Raw genomic sequence first — 20838 nt, 5'->3', positions numbered from 1 at the left:
GCATTCATGTTGGTGCAAAATTATGCACCAAACAGACACTATATTTGAAAAAAAAAATATAGTGGCTAGTTTTTTTTTATCTTATTCTTTGTGTCTTTTACCTATTTATCTTTAGTACTCCTAAGAAAATTGACAAGAGATTATTTACTCCAACTTAGGATTGTAAATGTGATTAATCATGCGAATTGGGACATCGAGGTTTTTTTAAGGGAGACTCGGGGTTCTGCAATTCCATTTGAATTTTAGAGTTTAAAATTCTCATATGATGCCAAGTAATGTTCTGTTCTTTTAATAAAGTCAAAAAATCATACGGGGAGAAGAGAGAATTACACACTACTTTTAAAAATAAGATACAGTGATTGTGTCATTTAATTTGACCGTTAAATGTATAATTTTAGACTCTAGAATTATTGAAAAATTGTTTAACCCCAAATCCATTTAAGAGTGCTTTTTAAACGTTCCTTTCATTTAACAAAACAAAAGTCAATATTCCCCTTGTCAATTCTAGGTGGAGTTTTTGTCCTTCATTTATTTCACTAAATTCCACAAGGGCTAGTGTTAATTATTTACTTCACCATGCATATATATATATATTTACACTTGTGTGGGTAGGGAGTAGTCGGTTAGTCACATGCAATCAAGTTGGCAATTAGCACTATATAGTAAACAAAGACTATTCTCTCTTGTATATTGCTGCAAACTCAGTTTTATGTGTATATACATTGTTATCCTTAGAAAACCCTAATCTCTATATATTAGTTTATATAATAATACATGCCAGAAAGTGACGAATAAAATTATTACAAGTGTCATGGAAATCATAATAATGCTAGAACATGACAACAGAATTAAGTGTAATAGAAATCAACATTGTCCAGAGTGTTACCGTCAGAATATATATTCCCCTAATTGCAACCACCACATGCCTTAATTGTCTCATATGACTTGTATATATATATATATGTATAGATTGACACCAATTAAGCCACCAACAAAGTAAAGCACTACTAGCAAACCAGAAATGGAAAATCAAAGCCTTATTTCTCTATCAATATTTCTTTCTCTTCTTCTTACTACTGCTTCTGGTCAACTTAGGCCAGATTTCTACAGGGGCACATGCCCAAATGTCGAATCCCTAGTCCGGTCCGCCGTTCAGACCAAGTTCCAGCAGACCTTTGTCACTGTTCCGGCAACTCTTCGCCTCTTCTTCCATGACTGCTTCGTCCGGGTTCGTAGCTTCTCTTCTTTTCACTAAACCCTGCACGAGGTCTTTTAACAGTTTGCAGATACTGATGCGAGTGCTCTTATATTCTTAAAGCTCGAATCCTGTGTCGTCAGACATTCTTACATGCTAATAAACAATTAATGAAATATTTGATATGTTTGGCAATAGGGATGCGATTCTTCAGTTCTGCTGTCGTCGCCAACGAATTCGGCAGAGAGAGATCATCCCGATGACCTAACGCTGGCCGGAGACGGATTTGACACCGTGGTCAAGGCTAAGGCTGCCGTTGATAGCGATCCTAGATGCACAAACCAAGTTTCTTGTGCAGATATACTTGCTCTTGCTACTAGAGATGTTGTTGGATTGGTATGCATAAGTCTCAACAATTAATTGCTACACATTCTAGTAATAATCATATATATGTATCTCCATGAACAAAGTGGGTATATATGTTAAGTATGTATCTATATATGTATATATGCAGGCAGGAGGTCCTTCTTATACAGTTGAATTAGGTAGGCGTGATGGGAGAATATCTACTATAGCTAGTGTTCAACACAGTCTTCCACAACCCAGTTTCAATCTAAACCAACTCAACACCATGTTTGCTTCACATGGTCTCACTCAGACAGACATGGTCGCGTTATCGGGTAAGAACATGCATATCAAACTATATTTTTACTATCTTTATACTTAACCGATATGAGATTCTAATTACATGTGTATCTGATTGCATCAGGTGCACACACAGTCGGATTTTCTCACTGCAACCGATTTTCGAGAAGAATATACAACTTCAGCCCCACAAACAGGATCGATCCGTCGCTCAATTTTAGATATGCATTGCAATTGAGACAAATGTGTCCAATAAATGTTGACCCCAGAATTGCAATCAACCTGGACCCAACCAGTCCTCAAACATTTGACAATGCTTACTTCCAAAACCTTCAACAAGGAAAGGGTTTGCTTACTTCTGACCAGGTATTGTTTACAGATCCAAGATCAAGAGGCACTGTAAACCTATTTGCGTCAAACAATGGAGCATTTCAGCAGGCCTTTGTGACTGCAATCACCAAACTAGGCCGCGTCGGGGTTTTGACTGGAAATCAAGGCGAGATTCGACGCGATTGCAGCCGTGTTAATTAGCGATAAGATTGTTTGGATTTGAATGTGTTATGATCATATGTGTTATTCCATGACTTCATTATGAATTTTCATTTTTGTAAGAGCAAATCAATAAAAGTTTCAATCCAATCTTCATATGATTTTTGGTGAAATCCAATGAGTTTCAGTCCAATCTTCAAAAAAAAAAATGGTTTAGATTGGAGTTTGTTATGATTAATAAAAAATCATTGATTGTGACTTTAATTAACTTATCATCTTCATGTATTTAATGTGTTACATTAGCAAATTTAGATTTTTCTCAACATCAGAATGCTCTTGAAATTAACTTGTTTGGAAGATAGTAATAGGACAATGTTAGGTAATACCAAACTCTTATTTTAATATGACCAGGACCAAACACGTCATACTAAATTACTAATGTTTGTCAGACACGACACTTTGTAGTGTAGATAATGTTTGAAAAAACATATTTATGAACTATATACAGTGGCAGAGGGAGGGGGACTGCATTAAACTACAGCATTGGACTGTAACCCAGGGCAATTTTTAAAGATATATATATACTTATCCTAATTTTTTTTGATACGCTTAATATTATTTATGTTATAAACTTATCTTAATCGATTCATATCAGTGCCAACACTCACTCTGGGTATAGACTGAAATTTAGGCTCAAGTCTGCCTTGCCTCTTTTTAATGATTAGTGCTTACACAATTGTGTCTAAGTCCTTAAATATAAACTAATGCTTGTTTCTACTCATTAAGCCCGTAGTTCATCATGGGTCCAACGCATGGATTTTTATTCTTGGACTGAACCTCAAATCTTATTCAGTAGTGACTCCTGGTCCATTAAGATGGGTCAGAATATTTGTTTGACCCATATATTTCAAAATATGGATCAAATCAATTAAGTGACCAAATCAAGTGTTTGATTAATGGTGCCACCTGTAAGGTTGCTTATTAAAATAGGGTCTGACAAATGAGTTTTGTGAATTATAGATGAGAATGACAACAATTTCAAAAGCATTTTTATGTGACTGAAATTAATGAATTCACTAGGTTATGAATTCCTCGAAAAAATTTCACTTTCATAGATATACTGGACATGCGTATATTTCATCGATAATTTCATTTCAAGTAGTTGTGCTATCATAAATAGACCTAAAAAAATTTCTATTAAATTTTTTTTGATAAACTAAAATAATATTATTTTAGAATTAGCTCATCCCAATCGATTTTGGTAAGACATAAAAGCATTTGCAAATAGAGTTTCTAGAGGCAGAGATATGGTGGCTACATAGGGCTCGACCCTGCTGAATTTCTTTTAAAACAAAGATTTATGAAACGATTTTGTTTTTTTGCTCTTTAAAACTAACTTTTCATTAATTTTGCCACCATAATATTTTTTTGTCTCTTGTCTCCTGTTTGTACCAAATATGACCTCTAGACATATCGTGACACGTGTCAATATGGGATTTACTATTGGATATTTTCAACAAATCAACAGGTGACACGTGACAAAACAAGGAGATTTTTATATTAATCGTATGTTTATTTTGCGGGGATTATGATCATGTTCTATTTGAAATCCATGATTATGCTGTTGAAAATCAAGGTGTTTGAAGATACATTCGCCAAGAGAGTTAAAATCTAGGGATTTATTTTTGGAACTGTTTCCCTCTAAAAAGCAGCGGTTTGTTATTTAAAATCCCAAATTTTCTGTAAGGGTATAATTGAACTCAAATGAGACTATTGGGGTAAAAGAATAAATTGAAGGAAATTAGAGGTAAAAAGTTGAATCCCTAAAGAATGCCTAAACCTAGTTTATGCTATAAATAACCCTCTTCACTTTTTCTTTGTACAATACCCAGTGCCGGATCTACAGTCAACATTTTAAAAAAAAATACTTTGTAATATTATTAGTAAAACTAACATGTCCAAAGCTTAAAGCCTTAAACTAAACTAAGACCACTCTCATGAAGAAATAAGACTAAGCAGTAGCCCAGTAGCCCACCCTCATGAATTAATAAAACTAAGCCCATTTAAAACTAAGCCTACTTATCAAAGGGGAAGGCAAAGAAATTAGGTTAATAGAATAATAGTCCCTCATTCCACAGTCCCACCACGCCGTCTACGCGTCTACACTGAAATCGAGTCGTGATTAGTTGGCTTCTTCAATTCTCTATTTCTATGTGACTATGTCTCATATGAATCAAGTGATTTAGCCATTCAGGTTATTCATTCTTTACCTATTTGTTTGGTTGTTTAATTGTTTTTATTTTGATATTATTTTATTGTTCAGAGACTGTGGCCTATGCCAGTGTGCGGGAGTGTCTTGTATTATGCAAATTTTGATTTATTAGTGATTTTTTTGTTGAATCCGCAGATAATTCGCTTGTATTAGCAAAACTGTCAAACCATCAAAGGATTGTGTGTAAATATGCTCTACGGAGAGAATGGGAGATAGCCTGGTTGGTCAGGTTGTCTGCCCAGGACCTTGAGGTGCAGGGTTCTATTCTCATCAGGGGTTTGGGATTTGGGTAGTTTTCCATCCACCGTGGTGGCCTTCATGCCCCTCGGACATGGCTTAGCGTGTGTGTGCCCTATGAGACCTTTCAAAAAAAAAAAAAATGCTCTACGGATTTCATCTTGAACATTAGATGGCTTGAAAGTGTTTCGAAATAAAAAGGGTAAGAAATCTTCACCTCAAAGTGAACTCGCAAGTCTCACCAAGAAAGCAACGTATACTCCACACCAATTCACTAACCTACTCAATGAAATAAACCCCGTTAAGTTTCCATATTCACCAACCCATTCAAGTCACACATTCTATACTCCACAATCTAACCCATCTCTTAGATATTCACATTCTACCTTAATTTATCAAGGTTCAACAATTAAAATTCTATCACAATATTATTTTCATCCAAACCCAACCTTAATTAGAACAATTTGAGTGTAGAAACCTTACCTTGAAACTTGTTAATTCCACCAAATCAAGAAAACAAAGTCTCCTCTTAGATTGGTTCAAGAACCATACTTGAATATATAAATATAAGAATATTAGAACCTAATTTTGAGTTATTGAACAAAGAAAATTCTCATTGAATTTAAATCCCTAAAACTCATTTAACCCACAACCCTACGTTCAAAGATTTACCTTAATCCTTCTTTTTTTCTTATAGGAAATTAAAACATGTGCGTAGACTTCCTAAGAAGAACCCTTTCTGGTCGGAGCTTCGCCGGAAACTCGCCGGAATAGAAACTCCCGTGTGTAAAACAAAGCCAAGCTTCTTTGTTTTTTTAATTTACTTATGTTGCTCGGGTGACGGCATATGCGCCTTCACCTTTTTTTTAACTAAATCTTTTTTTTAAACAATTCCTTAACTTCTTTATATATATATTTTATCATTACTTTTTGTTATTTTACTCATTTGACCCTAACTTTAACTCTAATATTCTTTGAGCCCTTATGATATTTTACTTTCATTCCACAATTTTTATTCTTTTCAAAACTAAGTCTCATTTATTCATTTTTTTTATTATTCTATTTTTTTCCTTTCATTAGGATGGGGTATTGCAGAGAGTGTCCATCATTCGACTAGGGGAGGCTTTGACGGTTGGAGGTTTCGGCCATCATATATATCTAGCAAAGACATAGGGCCTATGCCTTCGTGAAAGCGGACTAGGGAGGTCCACGGGTGAGTAGAGCGTACTTGAGCCATCAGTTTCCCTGCGTGTCGTGTGGAGCGGTATTCTCAGAGAGCACGATCGTACTTCTGCCCTTATCTTGGCATTCTCCTTTGGTAGGAGTGTCGCCAAGCAACTTGCTCCTCCATTTGCGCTTTGAGCATCGCCAATTGGGCTGGGAAGTCGTTTGCATAAGATGAAGTGATGGTTGCGTCGAGGGAACTAGCGTGAACTTAGTGCAAGATAGTTGTCGAGGCCCCATGATGGGCGCCAAATTGTAGACCCGAAAATCTAAAATCAATTTGTAAGTTGATCGAGGCCTTAGACAACCTGCAAGATCACACTAGAAGTCGACCGTGAAGCTTGGACACTGGTGTGGTGCCCACTAGGGAAGCACTGATGATAAAGTCAGTTCACGATGAAGGTAATATTTAGTGAGAGAATTGAATGACTGTTAGAGAGAGAGAAATACCAAGTAGTTGAGAGACTTAATGAGGCTGGGACCTCACATATTTATAGTGCTCTAGATCACGTGATCGGCACGTGTTGACCGTACGGACAAGCCTTGGGCTTTGTTTGGTCCCAATGACTTTTGTAGGAGCTTCATTGGTAGATGGGCCTTGAGCTTTATCGAACATATGGGCCTCTATGGGCTTGTTGGCATTGACTCTTATGTAGGTTCTCTTGTAAACCGAAGCTCACGTGGGCTTCATTAATAGATTGCCCCGACTCTCATAAGCCTTTTGGGTTGGTCTCAAGACTCTCATACGTCCTTGTTGAGCTTGGCTAAGATTCTCGTGAGTCTAGTTACCAATGTCGTTGGGCCTATCAGGCTCAACTAAGACTCTCGTGGGTCTAGTATTATCGATTGAGGCTTCAGTGGGCCTTATAATGTAGATTCTGATGTGGATGATTTTTGGCCCATACATATATTTATTTATATGTATATCTATATGTGTGTGTGTGTGTACGCGTGCGCTCATATTGGATGGTGATTGTGGCATGATTCATATTCATAATGTTTTGCCTATTCTTTTGCATCATTCTTGAGTTTATTGTTGTATCTGTATACTAGTTCTACCCTTTCTATATCATATATGATTATTGTTATGGTTTGCTCACTTGGGCATCCACCTCATGGGTATTCGGATTCTTATCATGTATTATATACCCTTAGAGCATCTCCAATGGATGATATACCCTTATGAAGTGTTGATGAATAGTGTATATTTATGTGTATAAGATCAAAGTAGGCCAGAAGATCAAGGAGTTTGATACTCATTCGCTTTTAATTTTTCTCATACATGTTTCTAGTTACTGTGCATCAACTGAGGATTGAAATTGAACATTTCTTACAGTTTGACAATCAAGACACTTTCCTATGATCATCCACCAGAGGTCTAGAAGCAATCAGAGATGACAACCACCAACCTCAACTCATCAACACTATGCAAGAGACATACTTTTCAAGAGAGTGAGATGAGACCCATGCACTTTGTGTTCGAACTAGCTTCATGAATAAAGACCACAATACGGATCAAACATTTCTTGACATAGCATGGCCTCAACCACTTTAGTTATAGTCTAGTTGGTAAATCTCTCTACATCCAAACATATAGATTTGGGAGGCCCTGAGTTTGATTGTCACTAGAAATAATACCCTTGTGACCACACATTGATCCTTAACCCAATTTACTCTATCGTTAGATGGGAAACTTCTGTGTGTACAGGCCTAACTGCCTAAATTTGGATTTATATCAGATATCCAAAGGGCAAACTTGTATGGTATCTTTCTCGGTTATCAAAAAAAATATACGAAAATATGACTAATATCTCGGTAGGTTTTGGAAGGGTTGGGACAAGCAAATACATGTTATGATCTACCATATATGGTATCAATATCTTGGTACCCTATACCTAGCTTTCCACCTCATAAAATATCTATGTAATTCATAAGTTTGCTTGGCTAAAATTAGAGAGTAATTCAAATTGGGAGTCATTGAGTCAATATCTTAATTCATTTATCAGAGAGTTTTCTTTAACATGTATTCAAGCATGAATCAAACTGACAAAAACATTTTATTAATTTTTCATAGCTAACCAAGAGTTTTCTTTAAAAAGCGGATAAGAGAACCGCGAACAAGACGACCAGTTATTTGTGCAGCGGCAAGAGTGGACATCCCTCGAAGAATAGCACCGTCTTCTCTTATTCCTGAAAACCTGAAACTGATTCGTTTAGGAGAAGACCAATAGGTTGACATCCCATAATTTATTTTAAGAAAGTGGATCGCATCAATGACATTCACAGATTAAGAAGCAAAGACTTGTGATTGCAATCAATGTCTGTTTGTTAGCACAGTGTCAGCAGTTGTGAAACGAAAGAAGAACAACAAGAGTAGTCCATATAATGGTTCTCAATGACCTATCCACAACAATGAACATCATCCATCAATGGATGCCTCAATCTTCTGTTTATTAGATAAAGTTGCAACTAAATGAGGAATTTTTGGTCCATGAATCGTGTGAATTTGCAACTAAATGAGGAATTTTTGGTCCATGAATCGTGTGAATTAAGCGATTCATTTGGAGTAGTTTAGAAGGTACATACAACACATACAAATGAAGTCAGAGCTCTCATGTTCTATTAATGCTTAAGCCTCGAAAAAGCCAATGCGGCTGCTTCTTTTCCTGATCAATCGTTGCGCTCGAGCTGCTCATTGGAGTTGTTGGGGTGCTGCAATCTTCTCCTCTATCAGACTTGAACGACACAGACGAATCAAGTTCTCGTATTTCTTTAGGTGTTGTTGATTCAAAGCATCCTAATTGTAGACTCTGATGAGCCAGAAAACCTTTGGACTTCTTGCTGCTACTACTACTACTAGTACCCCCAATGCTTAATGTCAACTCCACCTCACTACCACAGCTACTAATGCTCATTTTGTTACTTCCTGGGACGATGACTCCGGTGGAGATGTCTTCTTCAGCAGGTCTTTCGAGATCAAAACCTCTCGGAACTCTTAACGTGTCTCCAGAGCAACTGCCACTGCGTTCTCTTGATGTTGGATTGTCTGTCAAGCCTTGAATGCGCAAACTGGGTTTTGTTACTGAATTGTGTTGGTCAACAAATCGGATGCCATTAACGTCTGAGCCGCTCGTTGGACTAGAACCTTTGTTTCGTCTAGTTTCTGCTTTCAGCTCATTCATCAGTGTCTTCTGAACGCTGTACAGCCGATGAAGTTCCATTACCTGCATCATTTGGCTTCTTGTCAAATTGAAACTATATATTCTCTACATTTCAAATTGAATCCAAGGAATTGAGTTTGTTTATCAAACCTGTTGTTTGAAGATATCTTCATGCATCTGCATTGTCTTTCTGATGGTATCTAAATTATGGTTCTCAGCCATCCGGTTTATGGAATCCGAAAACTTGACCACTGAAGTTCTCTGATTGTCTTTCAGTCTCTTAGAACTGAAATAGTCCAAGTGATCATCCACAAAATGCACTGTAAAACTATTGCTACTCGTCGATGTATCTAACAGATTAATCGCGTATTCCAGTTTCGTTCCCATCCCTGAAACAATAAAATGAAATCAGATTCGCCACAATCATAATATACATCGACACACATATATAGAACTCTGGATCATACCATCTTGAAAGGAAAAGGTTTATACTAAAAGGGAAAGAAACAAATCATTTGCTTTTGCTGCACTTTTATCAGTAGATTGAGTTCGATTTATGGATACAGAGGCCTAACGCGAAATCTAGTCAGAAAAGACTAATCGGAAACATTTGACCATTTTCGATCTCATCCAGTAGTGATGCAGCAATGCAAGCACAAACTAGAAAGTGCAGTAACAGAAGCCAATATTTTGTCAAATTCACTTACAATAAAGTTGCACGTACTTGAGTTTACAAAAGAAATTGGTTCCCCTTTTGTGGTACCATATGCAGGCCATAGTAGGGAATGAGATTGGATTCGTCACGTGAAAACGTGTCTAATGAACCAAAGAGAAGCCAATTAGGAGAGAAGCTAAGAAGGTGATAAATCAAACAGTAACAATAGCACAGTGAATAAGGATATAAAAGGGAACCAAATGTGGGTAAAAAGAGAGACCAAAAATGGGGATTATTGGTCACTTTTTCTTGTGGATTTGTGCGCATGCCACCACCATCCACTTCTTTCTGTCTCTTTTAGGCCTTTTTGATATCCAAAAACAAGTGAAAGCGCACACAAACAGATCTCTCAAATGCAGCTTAACTGTTCACTGAAATGTCTCAAAGACACCAAGAAAAGAAAACAGACAATCCGACACCACTACTCTCCAAAGAAACACAAACCAAAACCCTTCATTACCTGCAATAAAAAGTGACTGAATCGCGACTTCATTCGGTGCGGCTCATTGAACATCTTGCTCCGTCATGCCAGTACTTCTTCCACCCATAAATCCTCGTTTTCCTTTTGTTCCCTCAAATCAACAAACAATAAGGCAACCAAGTCTCCAATCTCTTCAAAACCTTCAATATCTCATGATTTGTTAGTTTGAACAGCTTTGAGAACAGAGCAGCTGCAACAAACTAATCTCTTACTTTACTTGAAGAAATAACAAGGCAAACACACTCTCTCTCCCAAGACGTATATAATAGTGATGCTAATAATTCAAGCTTGACAGGCTGTGAAGGTGGAAGAGGCAATAAAAAAAAAAGGCTGGAGCACCAATGTGGGAGACAGAGAGCTTCTTTAAACTATACATATTGATCTTGTTCTGATGTATAATATGATACATTATTTATATACATGTATTATTTGTGTATATATATATATAATACAGGTGTTGCAAACTGTATTGTTGAGGAAGATCAAAGAATGAGAGGGACCCACAAATGCAAAAAAATGTAGGCCAGGTGAAGAAAATATTCCAGACAAGTCCTTGAGGAAGCAGGACATGACGGTAGGCATGAATGGAAAGGAAGCCAATCTTTTATCTTTCTGGTTTGGGTTCTTATATGGCAAAATAAATGATTCACATTTTGATTAATATTCTCTGAACAAAACCATATCTAGGGACTAGGAATAGAATTATTTCAAATGACCAGTATTCTTTTTGTGGTTCCATTATAGCAAAAATACAACTTTATGAGAGACATGACATAACCAGACAAAGGAACCTGCCATGTCATATGCACTAACCCAACAAAAAAAAAAAAGTTTGACAAATACAATGCAAATTGGGTCATGTTTTTCCCAATAGTTCAAGCCGTGAAACAAGGTTCTAAAGAGTTTTAGGCTCTGTTTGTTTTGTAGAAAAGTGTTTATTCATCGAACATATCGTATTAAGAAAACAAATTTGACAAATACAATGCAAATTGGGTCATGTTGTTCTCAGTAATACAAGTTGTGAAGGAAGGTTCTAAAGAGTTTTAGGCTCTGTTTGTTTTTATAGAAAAGTGTTTATCGATTGAACATATCGTATTAAGAAAACAAGTTTTACTTTCGAAAATTTAAAACTAACTTACCAAACAAGGCCTTAATTAATTAATTGTTAAATTTTTTTGTGAACTCATATGTTTGTCCTCCAATAACTAAGATGTACTAAGTAAAAACCACGAGTAGGTCAGATGACACTTATGTGTATAGTATCTCATAGAGGTTTGCGAGCCTCCTCCACCCCCTTCCCCTGTATTCAAACCCTTCCCCTGTATTCAAAAAAATAAAAAATAAAAATAATATACTGAGTAGAATTTTTCACATGTTATCTTGAAAGATCCAGTAAGGCTCATAATTATTTTTTATAATATATATGTTTATTAATTATATCAAGATCCCAAAAACCCACAACTTAATTATGGAATTAAAATAATGAGTAACAACAAAAAAAGGACAGAAATTTGAGATGGAAAAAGCTAGCCATCACTTGCCTCCAAAAACTATATATTGTCAAAAAGGGATCAAGAGTCCAACAAATACAATTGCACCTAAAACTATTAATTTGTGCTTTCAAACATTAATAAAAAATTTCTATTTAAGAAACTAAAAAAAAATTACAAATTACTTTGAAAATAAAATTTTAGAAAAAGAAAAGGAATATATCAAACTGTCCCCCCAAGCTATTTCCAAATTCCCAAATATTTCAAATTCAAAGTTCGGATCCCAAGAAATCATGCACCAAACTTTAACATGGTTTAGGATTATTTTATTTATTCAAAACAGCATGCATGCTTTCATTTGTCTACAACTTGCAATCTCATAACCAAAAAACTATATATAACTAACATATATAGATCAATATAGTCCTGAATTATCTAAGAACTTTTATAATATTAATATATAAATAAAATATATCGCCACCAAATATTTTAATTAACTACGTTAATTAAAATTATAAAATAATAAATAAAATCTCTGGCACAATCTGTTCATGTGTCCTGATGGTTTTAGCTAATTAAGTATCTCTGAGAAAAAATTTTGTATCTTTTTGTTGTCCTTTTGAAAAGCAGCCTCCCAAGCCGTGACATTATTGATGATGCCAAAGTGCTAATAATATGGGTAGTTTATCTGTTATCTATGATCAATTTTCGAATATTTTTGTTCTGTTTCCTATATATTGACACTTTAGTGGAAATCGGATCGACCGCTAGTTCACAATTAAGTTCAGAAAATTTTGACATTCATCAAGAAATTTGAGAAAATTAAACCTCAAATAACAATTTTATTCGCACACATATATATATGTCCGAATAGATATGTGCTTTCAACAATAACATAAAAACATTTCACAAACAAGATTAACGCAATTTATGTAGGGAAAAAAAATCGTTATCAAGAACATAAACAATACATAGTTGTTCACAATATCAATGAATAACCAATATAGATAGATATTTTTGTAGAGGTCTTACCAATTACATCCGCTAGGTAGTGCATAAGTAGAGATCGATGAAGATGGCGTAACTCTTTCATGACTTAGCAATATAACTCTTTCATGACTTATCTTGCATCTTTCACTTGTGTGGAGAGAACTATTTATAATCTCCAAAGATGAGACGACCAGTTATAAAGTCCTCGATCTGTATATGCAATTAACTTTCCAAATGACGAAAAACTAAATATATTTTGAATGCTTTTTACCACAAATATTGGTGAATTTATATATTCATTGTACAATTCATGTATATTTTTCAATGTGCATATCTAGAGTCCACGGAATTCATAAATATTTTAAATATCACAGATAAATGAATTCATTCATGTATGATCGACAAATCCATAGAACAATGAATTTTGCTTATGTAGAAACACTACAAGTGCGTTTGGTTGACTGTTTTCCATGTGTTTTTTGTTTTCCTTTTCCAGAGAACAGAAAATGATCTGAAAATGCGTTTGGTTAACAAATTTGAAAAACAGTAGAAAACGGAAACTGACTGAAAATTAGAAAACGCAAAAAAGTCATTTTCTAAAACTAGAAAACACAGGATTCATGTCTTCGTTGGTATTCCGTCTATGTACTTGCAGAGAGAAGTCATTGTGCTTGGTTTTTTGTGCACAAATTTCTTTTTGTTTTGTTGGACAGTTGCTTTACAATTGAAGAACTTGTGGGACCTACTTCTGCATTGATTTCTTTTTAATTGGCTTCTCTTTTGTTTTAGTTTGTATATATATTAATGTACTTTATTTTTAAGTAAGCAGTTTAGAAAATGTCTTGTACGTGAACAAATTATAATGATTAATATATTATTAACCAAATAGTACTCATATGGTATTAAGTGTGGGAGAGAGAAAAAGTCCTTTTTTAATTATATTTAGTTAAAAATGATATAATTAATAGAAGATGAAAACGGAAAATAGATAATAGTTTTTCAGTATTTTAAACCAACATGTTTTCTGTTTCTTAGAAAATAGAAACAGAAAATAAAATATTAAAAAATAGAAAATAGAAAACAAACCAAACACACTCTAACCATTTAAGAAATTAGTCATTATGTTTTTTGAAGTATGAAATAATTTCAACTTGCATCGCCAATACTCAATATAATCATATTTCAAAACAATGTAATTTACATAAATAGTAATCATTGATCCAATCAAACATAGTAATGGAATTATCCAATATATGTGCACAAAATCTCATGTCATTAAAAAATTTTGTACAAATTGTGTTTGGTCATTTTTTTCCAAATAGACTCTCAATTGACCTATGACAAATTTGCAATCGTCACAGAGTAACATAACATCTCAATTGTTCAACCATTCTGTTAGTCCTTCTGTGATCCTCTACTAGACTTGCATCGAAAACTAATCACAAGTTATACTTTCTCTTTTCTTATTTTCGTTCCATTCTTGGTGGATTGAAAAAGTACAATCTATTTTTTTTTTTGCATTATTTTAAATTAAAAGAAATTAAATCTTTTATGATTTAGTGACAAATCAGTTTATTTATTAACATACTTAAACTTGTCATTAATTGTAACCTATGTAATTAATGAAGATATTAACTCCTAACCCACCTATATAAACCCCTCTCCTAACACTCTCTACACACAACTCACAAAAGCTCTCTTCTCCCTTAAAAAGTAGTTTCTCTAATATTCTCTGGGCATAAAAAAAGGGTATTTCTTGTTGGGGCTTCGAGCTAACCAACTGAGTGTAGGTCTGAGTTAGCTATACAACTGAGTTGGGTTGTTGTATCCCAGAGGGGTCAAGCCAAGAGAATTCTGGTGCATCGGTTTTGATGAAAAGAAGAACTACAGAGGGCTCGAATCTCCTTAAGAGAGCGAGATGTTTGTGCCTCAATCCACTACGGTCGATTTTCCATTTTTGTAATTTTCTATTATTTTACTTTTTTGTACTACTGCACTAACAATTTCAAGGAGATTCGATGATAGAACCTGCACAAGATAAGCCCACCGAGAATGTTGGAGATCTCAACAAGCCATTCCGTTTCAAGGGTGTCAACTTCAAGCATTAGAAGGGGAAGGTGATGTTCTACCTAAACCTTCTCAAGGTAGCCTATGTCCTCACCGAGAAGAATCCCAACAAACGTTATGTCAATGGGATGAATGATGAAGATCTGGGTAAGCATCTTTGAGAAATGTGATAAATATGATAAAGATGCTTATAACTGTCGCCAATATCTACTCAATTGCCTTGCGGATCAGTTTTATAATTATTATGATTCTACTTACAAAACTGCTACGAAAATTTGGAAGGCTTTGCAATTAAAGTATGATACCGAGGAAGTTGGAGCAAAGAAGTATACCGCTAGCAGCTTCTTCCGGTACCAAATGGTGGACAGCAAGTCTGTGGTGGAGCAAGCCCAAGAATTCCAAATGCTAGCAGCCGATGTGCGATCCAAAGGTAAATAAAGATGTGTGACAATCTCATCGTGGTGGGAATTATTGACAAGTTGCCTCTAGCTGAAAGGACAACCAAAAGAACCTGTGCCACAAGCAAAAAGACTTGACCCTGGAGAAGCTCACAACTCGTCTCCGAGTGGAGGAGGAGGCAAGGAGCCAAGACGTAAAAATGCTACAAGAAGATAATAAAATCAACAACAATTATGTCACTACAAAGGTAAATTTAGTTTCTGCGAATTCTAGATTTCCTAGAGATTACAAAAATAATAATTTGAAGCCTAATAGAAAGCCTATGAAGCAACGAACCAAACCACAAAGTAGGGAAAACCCGAGACCTCCTTCCCAAAATCAAAATGATGGATGTTTTATCTGTGACAAAGCTGGGCATATTGCTCGCTATTGTAGATTCTGAAAATGTATGCTTGTTCTGGAAGCTAACATTACCGAAGAGCCCTTAGTGGCTATGATTACAGACATTAACATGGTCCAAAGTGTGGAAGGATGGTGGGCAAACTCTGGTGCTAATAGGCACGTCTACTATGACAAAGATTGGTTCAAGAAGTACACTCCTTTTGAGGAGGAAAGGTCTATAATGCTTGGTGATTTTGGCAAGACCAAAGTAATTGGAAGTGGAGATGTTGAGCTGAAGTTCACATATGGATGTGTGCTTACCCTCAAAGATGTGCTCTACATGCCATTAATGAGGAAGAATTTGATGTCATGCTTCCTACTCAACAAAGCTAGTTTCAAACAAACAATTGAGTCTGATAAATTTGTAATCACTAGGAAAGGTTTATTTGTTAGAAAAGGATATGCTAGTGATGGAATGTTTACGTTGAATGTTGATGATAATAAAGCATCTGGTTATGTTTATATGTTATCTCCTATTAATTTGTGGCATGTGAGTTTGTGTCATATTAATAATCGATATGTGGGAATCATGAGTAATTTAGGATTATTGCCAAAGATGACAACAAATTTTGAAAAATGTGAAATTTCTAGTCAAGCTAAGATTACAAAATGACCTCATAGAAGTGTTGCAAAAACTACCGAATTACTTGATTTAATTCACATTGATTTATGTGAATTTGAGGTTGTTTTAACTCGTGGAGGAAATAGATATTTTATCACTTTTATTGATAATTTTCAAAGTTTACTTATGTTTACTTGTTGAAAAATAAAAGTGATGCTTTTGAAAAATTTAAAGATTTTCTTCAAGAAGTTCAAAACCAAGTCAGTAGAAAAATTAAACGAGTTAGAAGTGAAAGAGGTCGTGAATATGAATTTTTTGAATTCAACTATTTGTTCAATCTTTGGGAATAATTCATGAAACTACTGCTCCATAGTCACCAGAGTCAAATGGTGTTGTTGAAAGAAAGAATAGGACTTTGATTGAGTTGACTACTGCCATGTTGATTAATGCTAGTGCCCCTAGTTTTTGCGGTGAAACTATTTTAACTGCTTGTTATGTGCTGAATAGAGTGCCTCGTAAAAAAATAAAAATGACACCTTTTGAATTGTGTAGAGGCCATAAGCCAAATTTGAGATATTTACGTGTTTGGGGTTGTCTTGCCTATGTTAGGCGTAGTGACCCTAAGAGACCCAAATTGAGTGTTAGAGCTACCACTTGTGCTTTCTTGGAATATGCGTTGCATAGTACAACCTACAGATTTTTTGATATTGAAAATAAAATTATTTTTGAGTCTGGTGATATTATTTTTCATGAAGAAAAATTACCTTTTAAATCTATAACTGGTGGGAGTAGTCAATTCAAACAAAATGATTTTTCTGAACCTAGTACTTCTACTCTTGTTTTCCAAAACGAAAATGACGATGTTTTTGGAACTAAGAAGGAGTAAAAGAGCTAGAGTTGAAAAAGATTTTGGTGATGATTTTTATGTTTTTAATATTGAGGATACTCCCATCAATTTACAAGAAGTTTTGGCAGCACCTAACGCTGTTTTTTGGAGAGGCTATAAATGATGAAACAGAGTCACTATTTTCAAACAATACTTGAAAATTAGTTGATTTACCACTGAGTCCAAAACTATTGGCTGTAAATGAGTTCTCCGAAAAAAGATTAAACCAGATGGTTCAATTGAGAAATATAAAGCAAGGTTTGTTGTGAAAGGTTTTAAACAAAAAGATGATCTTGACTTTTTTGATAATTTTTCTCCGGTTACTAGAGTTTCATCCATTAGATTTTTAATTGCTATTACATCATTTTTTAATTTGGAGATTCATCAAATGGATGTTAAAACATCTTTTTTAAATGGAGAACTAGATGAGGATATTTATATGGATCAACCCGGAGGCTTTGTATTTCTAGGATAAGAAAGCAAAGTGTGTAAGCTTACAATATCCCTTTATGGCTTAAAACAAACACCAAAACAATGGCATGAGAAATTTGATTCTTGCATGATTGAGGATGGCTTTAAGACAAATGAATGTGACAAGTGTTTTTATTATAAGTCATATGATAATATGCATGTCTTAGTTAGCCTATATGTTTGATGATATGTCGATCTTTCGCTCTAATTTGCATGTTATTTGTGAGATTAACAATATGCTTAGTAGCCATTTTGATATGAAAGATCTTGGTGAGACTAATTTCATACCATGTATGACAATAACTAAGATGCATGATGAAATATTTTTGGATCAGTCACATTATATTGAGAAAGTCTTGAATAAATATGGTTTTTATGACTGTAAACATGTTGTAACTTGATGGAATTAACAGAGAAATATTTGTGCGGTTTATCCCCAACTAGGGTTCACCAGTCTTTTTATATATATCTGACCAGAAAATACAAATTTATAGAAATAGCCCTCTATACAGTATTTTTACAACACTTCCCCTCAAGATGAAGCATATATGTTACTCATGCTCATCTTGCTTATAATACTCTCAAAAACTCTGCTGCTAAGACCTTTTGTAAGGACATCAGCAAGCTGATCTTCAAACCTCACAAAAGGTATACAAATATCAACATTCAAGAGTTTCTCCTTAATAAAATGTCGAGCAACTTCAATGTGCTTTGTTCTGTCATGTTGCACCAGATTATGAGCAATATTGATGGCAACCTTACTGTCACAATACAACAATATTGGATTTTTCTGCATAAGTCCCAACTCATGCATAATCCCTCTCAACCACAATACTTCACACACACCACTAGCCATCGCTCGGTACTCAGCTTCTGCAATTGATCTAGACACTATTGTTTGCTTCTTACTCCTCCAAATAACTAAATTTCCTCCAATGAACTTGTAATATCCCATAGTGGACCTTCTATCATCAATAGATCCAGCCCAATCTGCATCTGTATAAGCTTCAATTTTTAAGTGACCATCAATTTTGAGATAGCCATTCCTTGCAAACAAGAGACCCTTCCTAGGACTAGATTTGAAGTACCTCAAGATTCTGTAAACAACTTCCATATGAGAAGTCCTAGGATCATGCATAAACTGACTTACTATGCTTACGGCATAAGTAACATCTGGTCTCATGTGAGTCAAATAAATTAATCTTCCAACAAGTCTTTGATATCTCTCCTTGTCCACTTTTCGACCTACACCAGCCATTAGTTTTTGACTTGCCTCAATGGGAGTATTAGTAGGTTTACACCCTAACATCCCTATTTCTTTCAGTAAATCCAAGATATATTTCCTTTGGGATATGAAAATACCAGTAGGTGACCGAGCAACTTCAATGCCAAGAAAGTATTTGAGTCTTCCAAGATCTTTAATCTCAAACTCCTTGGCTAAATATTTCTTCAGCTGAGAGGCCTCATCTGGATCATTCCCTGTAAGGATAATATCATCAACATAGATTATCAAAACAGTAAGTTCGGAATTATGATGTCTAATGAACAATGTATGATCTCCATTGCTTTGATGATATCCTGTTTCCACCATAGCTCTCCTCAATCTGTCAAACCAAGCCCTAGGTGACTGTTTAAGACCATACAGAGCTTTCTTCAGCTTGCATACTTTGCCTTCAATAGTTTTGCAAGCAATCCAGATGGAACTTCCATATAAACTTCTTCTTCAAGATCTCTATGAAGAAAAGCGTTTTTTACATCCAATTGCTCCAATTTCCAATCTAAGTTTGCAGCACATGAGAGAAGAATTCATATTGAATTCATCTTTGCTATAGGAGCAAACGTCTCCTGGTTGTCAATGCCATATATTTGTGTAAATCGTCATATATTTGTGTAAATCCCTTTGCAACCAGTCGAGCCTTAAATCTCTCAATCGAGCCATCTGGATTATGTTTGACTGTAAATACCCATTTGCACCCCAACTGGTTTTTTTCCATGAGGAAGATTTGTAAGTTCCTAGGTGCCATTCTTTTTTAGGGCTTGTATTTCCTCAACCATAGCTAATTTCCACTTAGGGTCATCTATTGCTTCCTTCCAATTCTATGGGACAGAAGATGAAGACAAAGAGGCAACAAAATTCGTATAGGATGGAGATAAAGCATTATAAAACATATAGTTAGAAATAGGATATTGTGTGCAAGACCTAGTCCCTTTCCTAAGAGCAATAGGTAAATTAAGATCATTAGCAGGCTCAATAGAAGATTCGAAATTAGAAGACTGAGATGGTTCAGGAGTAGAATCAGATAAATAAGGATTACCTGAAGATGAATTTACTGGATGAACTGGAGAAGGATTGAGTGGTTGGCTCATAGGAACATTAGTGCCTTGCTGAACATTAGTGCCTTGCTTTCTCCGACTATACTGCAACAAATCATCCTTTGCAAGTCTCATAGGAGTTTTGTACTCAATTGTTGCACTCTTTTCAGAGTCTGTTACATCCCCAGACTCACCAACTAGCTTCCCCTGAGATAGGAACTCTGGGACCTTTCCCTGAGCTTCATTGCCAAATGGGAGAACAGAACTAACATCCGCAGGGTGGCTGAAATAAAAGTCATTCTCACGAAAGGTAACATCTATCGAGACAAAATGCTTCCTTGTTGGAGGATGGTAACATTTATACCCCCTTTTGAGTAGCAGAGTAACCAAGAAAAAAACACTTAGATCGGGGATCAAGTTTCTTGGTGGCTAGCCGATATTCATGAACAAAACAGAAACAACCAAAAATCTTTGGAGCAATTGGAAAGAATGAGTTACCTTGAAAAGTTCAAGAGGAGTTTTAAATGACAAAGTTCTTGGGGGCATCCAATTAATAAGATAGGCAGCTGTCAAAACTGCATCACCCCAATAGGACTTTGGAGCATGCATAGTAAACATGAGAGCTCGTGTTACCTCTAATAGATGCCTATTTTTTTGTTCAACAACTCCATTTTGAGCTGGAGTATTCAAACAACTTGTTGATGAACAATGCCATACTCTCCAAGATAATCCTCAAATGAACATTGGTGAATTCTATACCATTGTCACTTCTAAGAATCTGAATGTCAGCCTGAAATTGG

General features: G+C 35.3%; 3 protein-coding genes across 3 annotated transcripts; 1 reads left to right on the top strand and 2 right to left on the bottom strand.

The window, feature by feature from the left end:
* Positions 1 to 1002: 1002 nt before the first annotated feature.
* Positions 1003 to 2547, top strand: LOC119997102 (peroxidase 45-like). The gene is made up of 4 exons (XM_038843903.1): positions 1003 to 1228; positions 1394 to 1591; positions 1710 to 1875; positions 1965 to 2547. Exons 1-4 carry the CDS (start codon positions 1022 to 1024, stop codon positions 2369 to 2371), a joined length of 978 nt encoding a protein of 325 aa, XP_038699831.1. The 5' UTR covers positions 1003 to 1021; the 3' UTR covers positions 2372 to 2547.
* Positions 2548 to 8571: 6024 nt separating this feature from the next.
* Positions 8572 to 10874, bottom strand: LOC119997672. The gene is made up of 4 exons (XM_038844835.1): positions 10399 to 10874; positions 9931 to 10039; positions 9374 to 9612; positions 8572 to 9286 (listed from the first exon to the last, which is right to left on the bottom strand). Exons 1-4 carry the CDS (start codon positions 10450 to 10452, stop codon positions 8675 to 8677), a joined length of 1014 nt encoding a protein of 337 aa, XP_038700763.1. The 5' UTR covers positions 10453 to 10874; the 3' UTR covers positions 8572 to 8674.
* Positions 10875 to 18145: 7271 nt separating this feature from the next.
* On the bottom strand, positions 18146 to 20201 carry LOC119996045 (uncharacterized mitochondrial protein AtMg00810-like). The gene is made up of 2 exons (XM_038842546.1): positions 20041 to 20201; positions 18146 to 19204 (listed from the first exon to the last, which is right to left on the bottom strand). The coding sequence occupies exons 1-2, from the start codon at positions 20171 to 20173 to the stop codon at positions 18258 to 18260; spliced, it is 1080 nt and encodes a 359-aa protein (XP_038698474.1). The 5' UTR covers positions 20174 to 20201; the 3' UTR covers positions 18146 to 18257.
* Between the last annotated feature and the right edge of the window lie 637 nt (positions 20202 to 20838).

This window comes from Tripterygium wilfordii, chromosome 4 (assembly GCF_013401445.1).
Source record: "Tripterygium wilfordii isolate XIE 37 chromosome 4, ASM1340144v1, whole genome shotgun sequence".
NCBI classification, from domain to species: domain Eukaryota; kingdom Viridiplantae; phylum Streptophyta; class Magnoliopsida; order Celastrales; family Celastraceae; genus Tripterygium; species Tripterygium wilfordii.
Note: the sequence above shows the minus strand (reverse complement) of the source record. Positions and strands in the feature narration are given on the sequence as shown.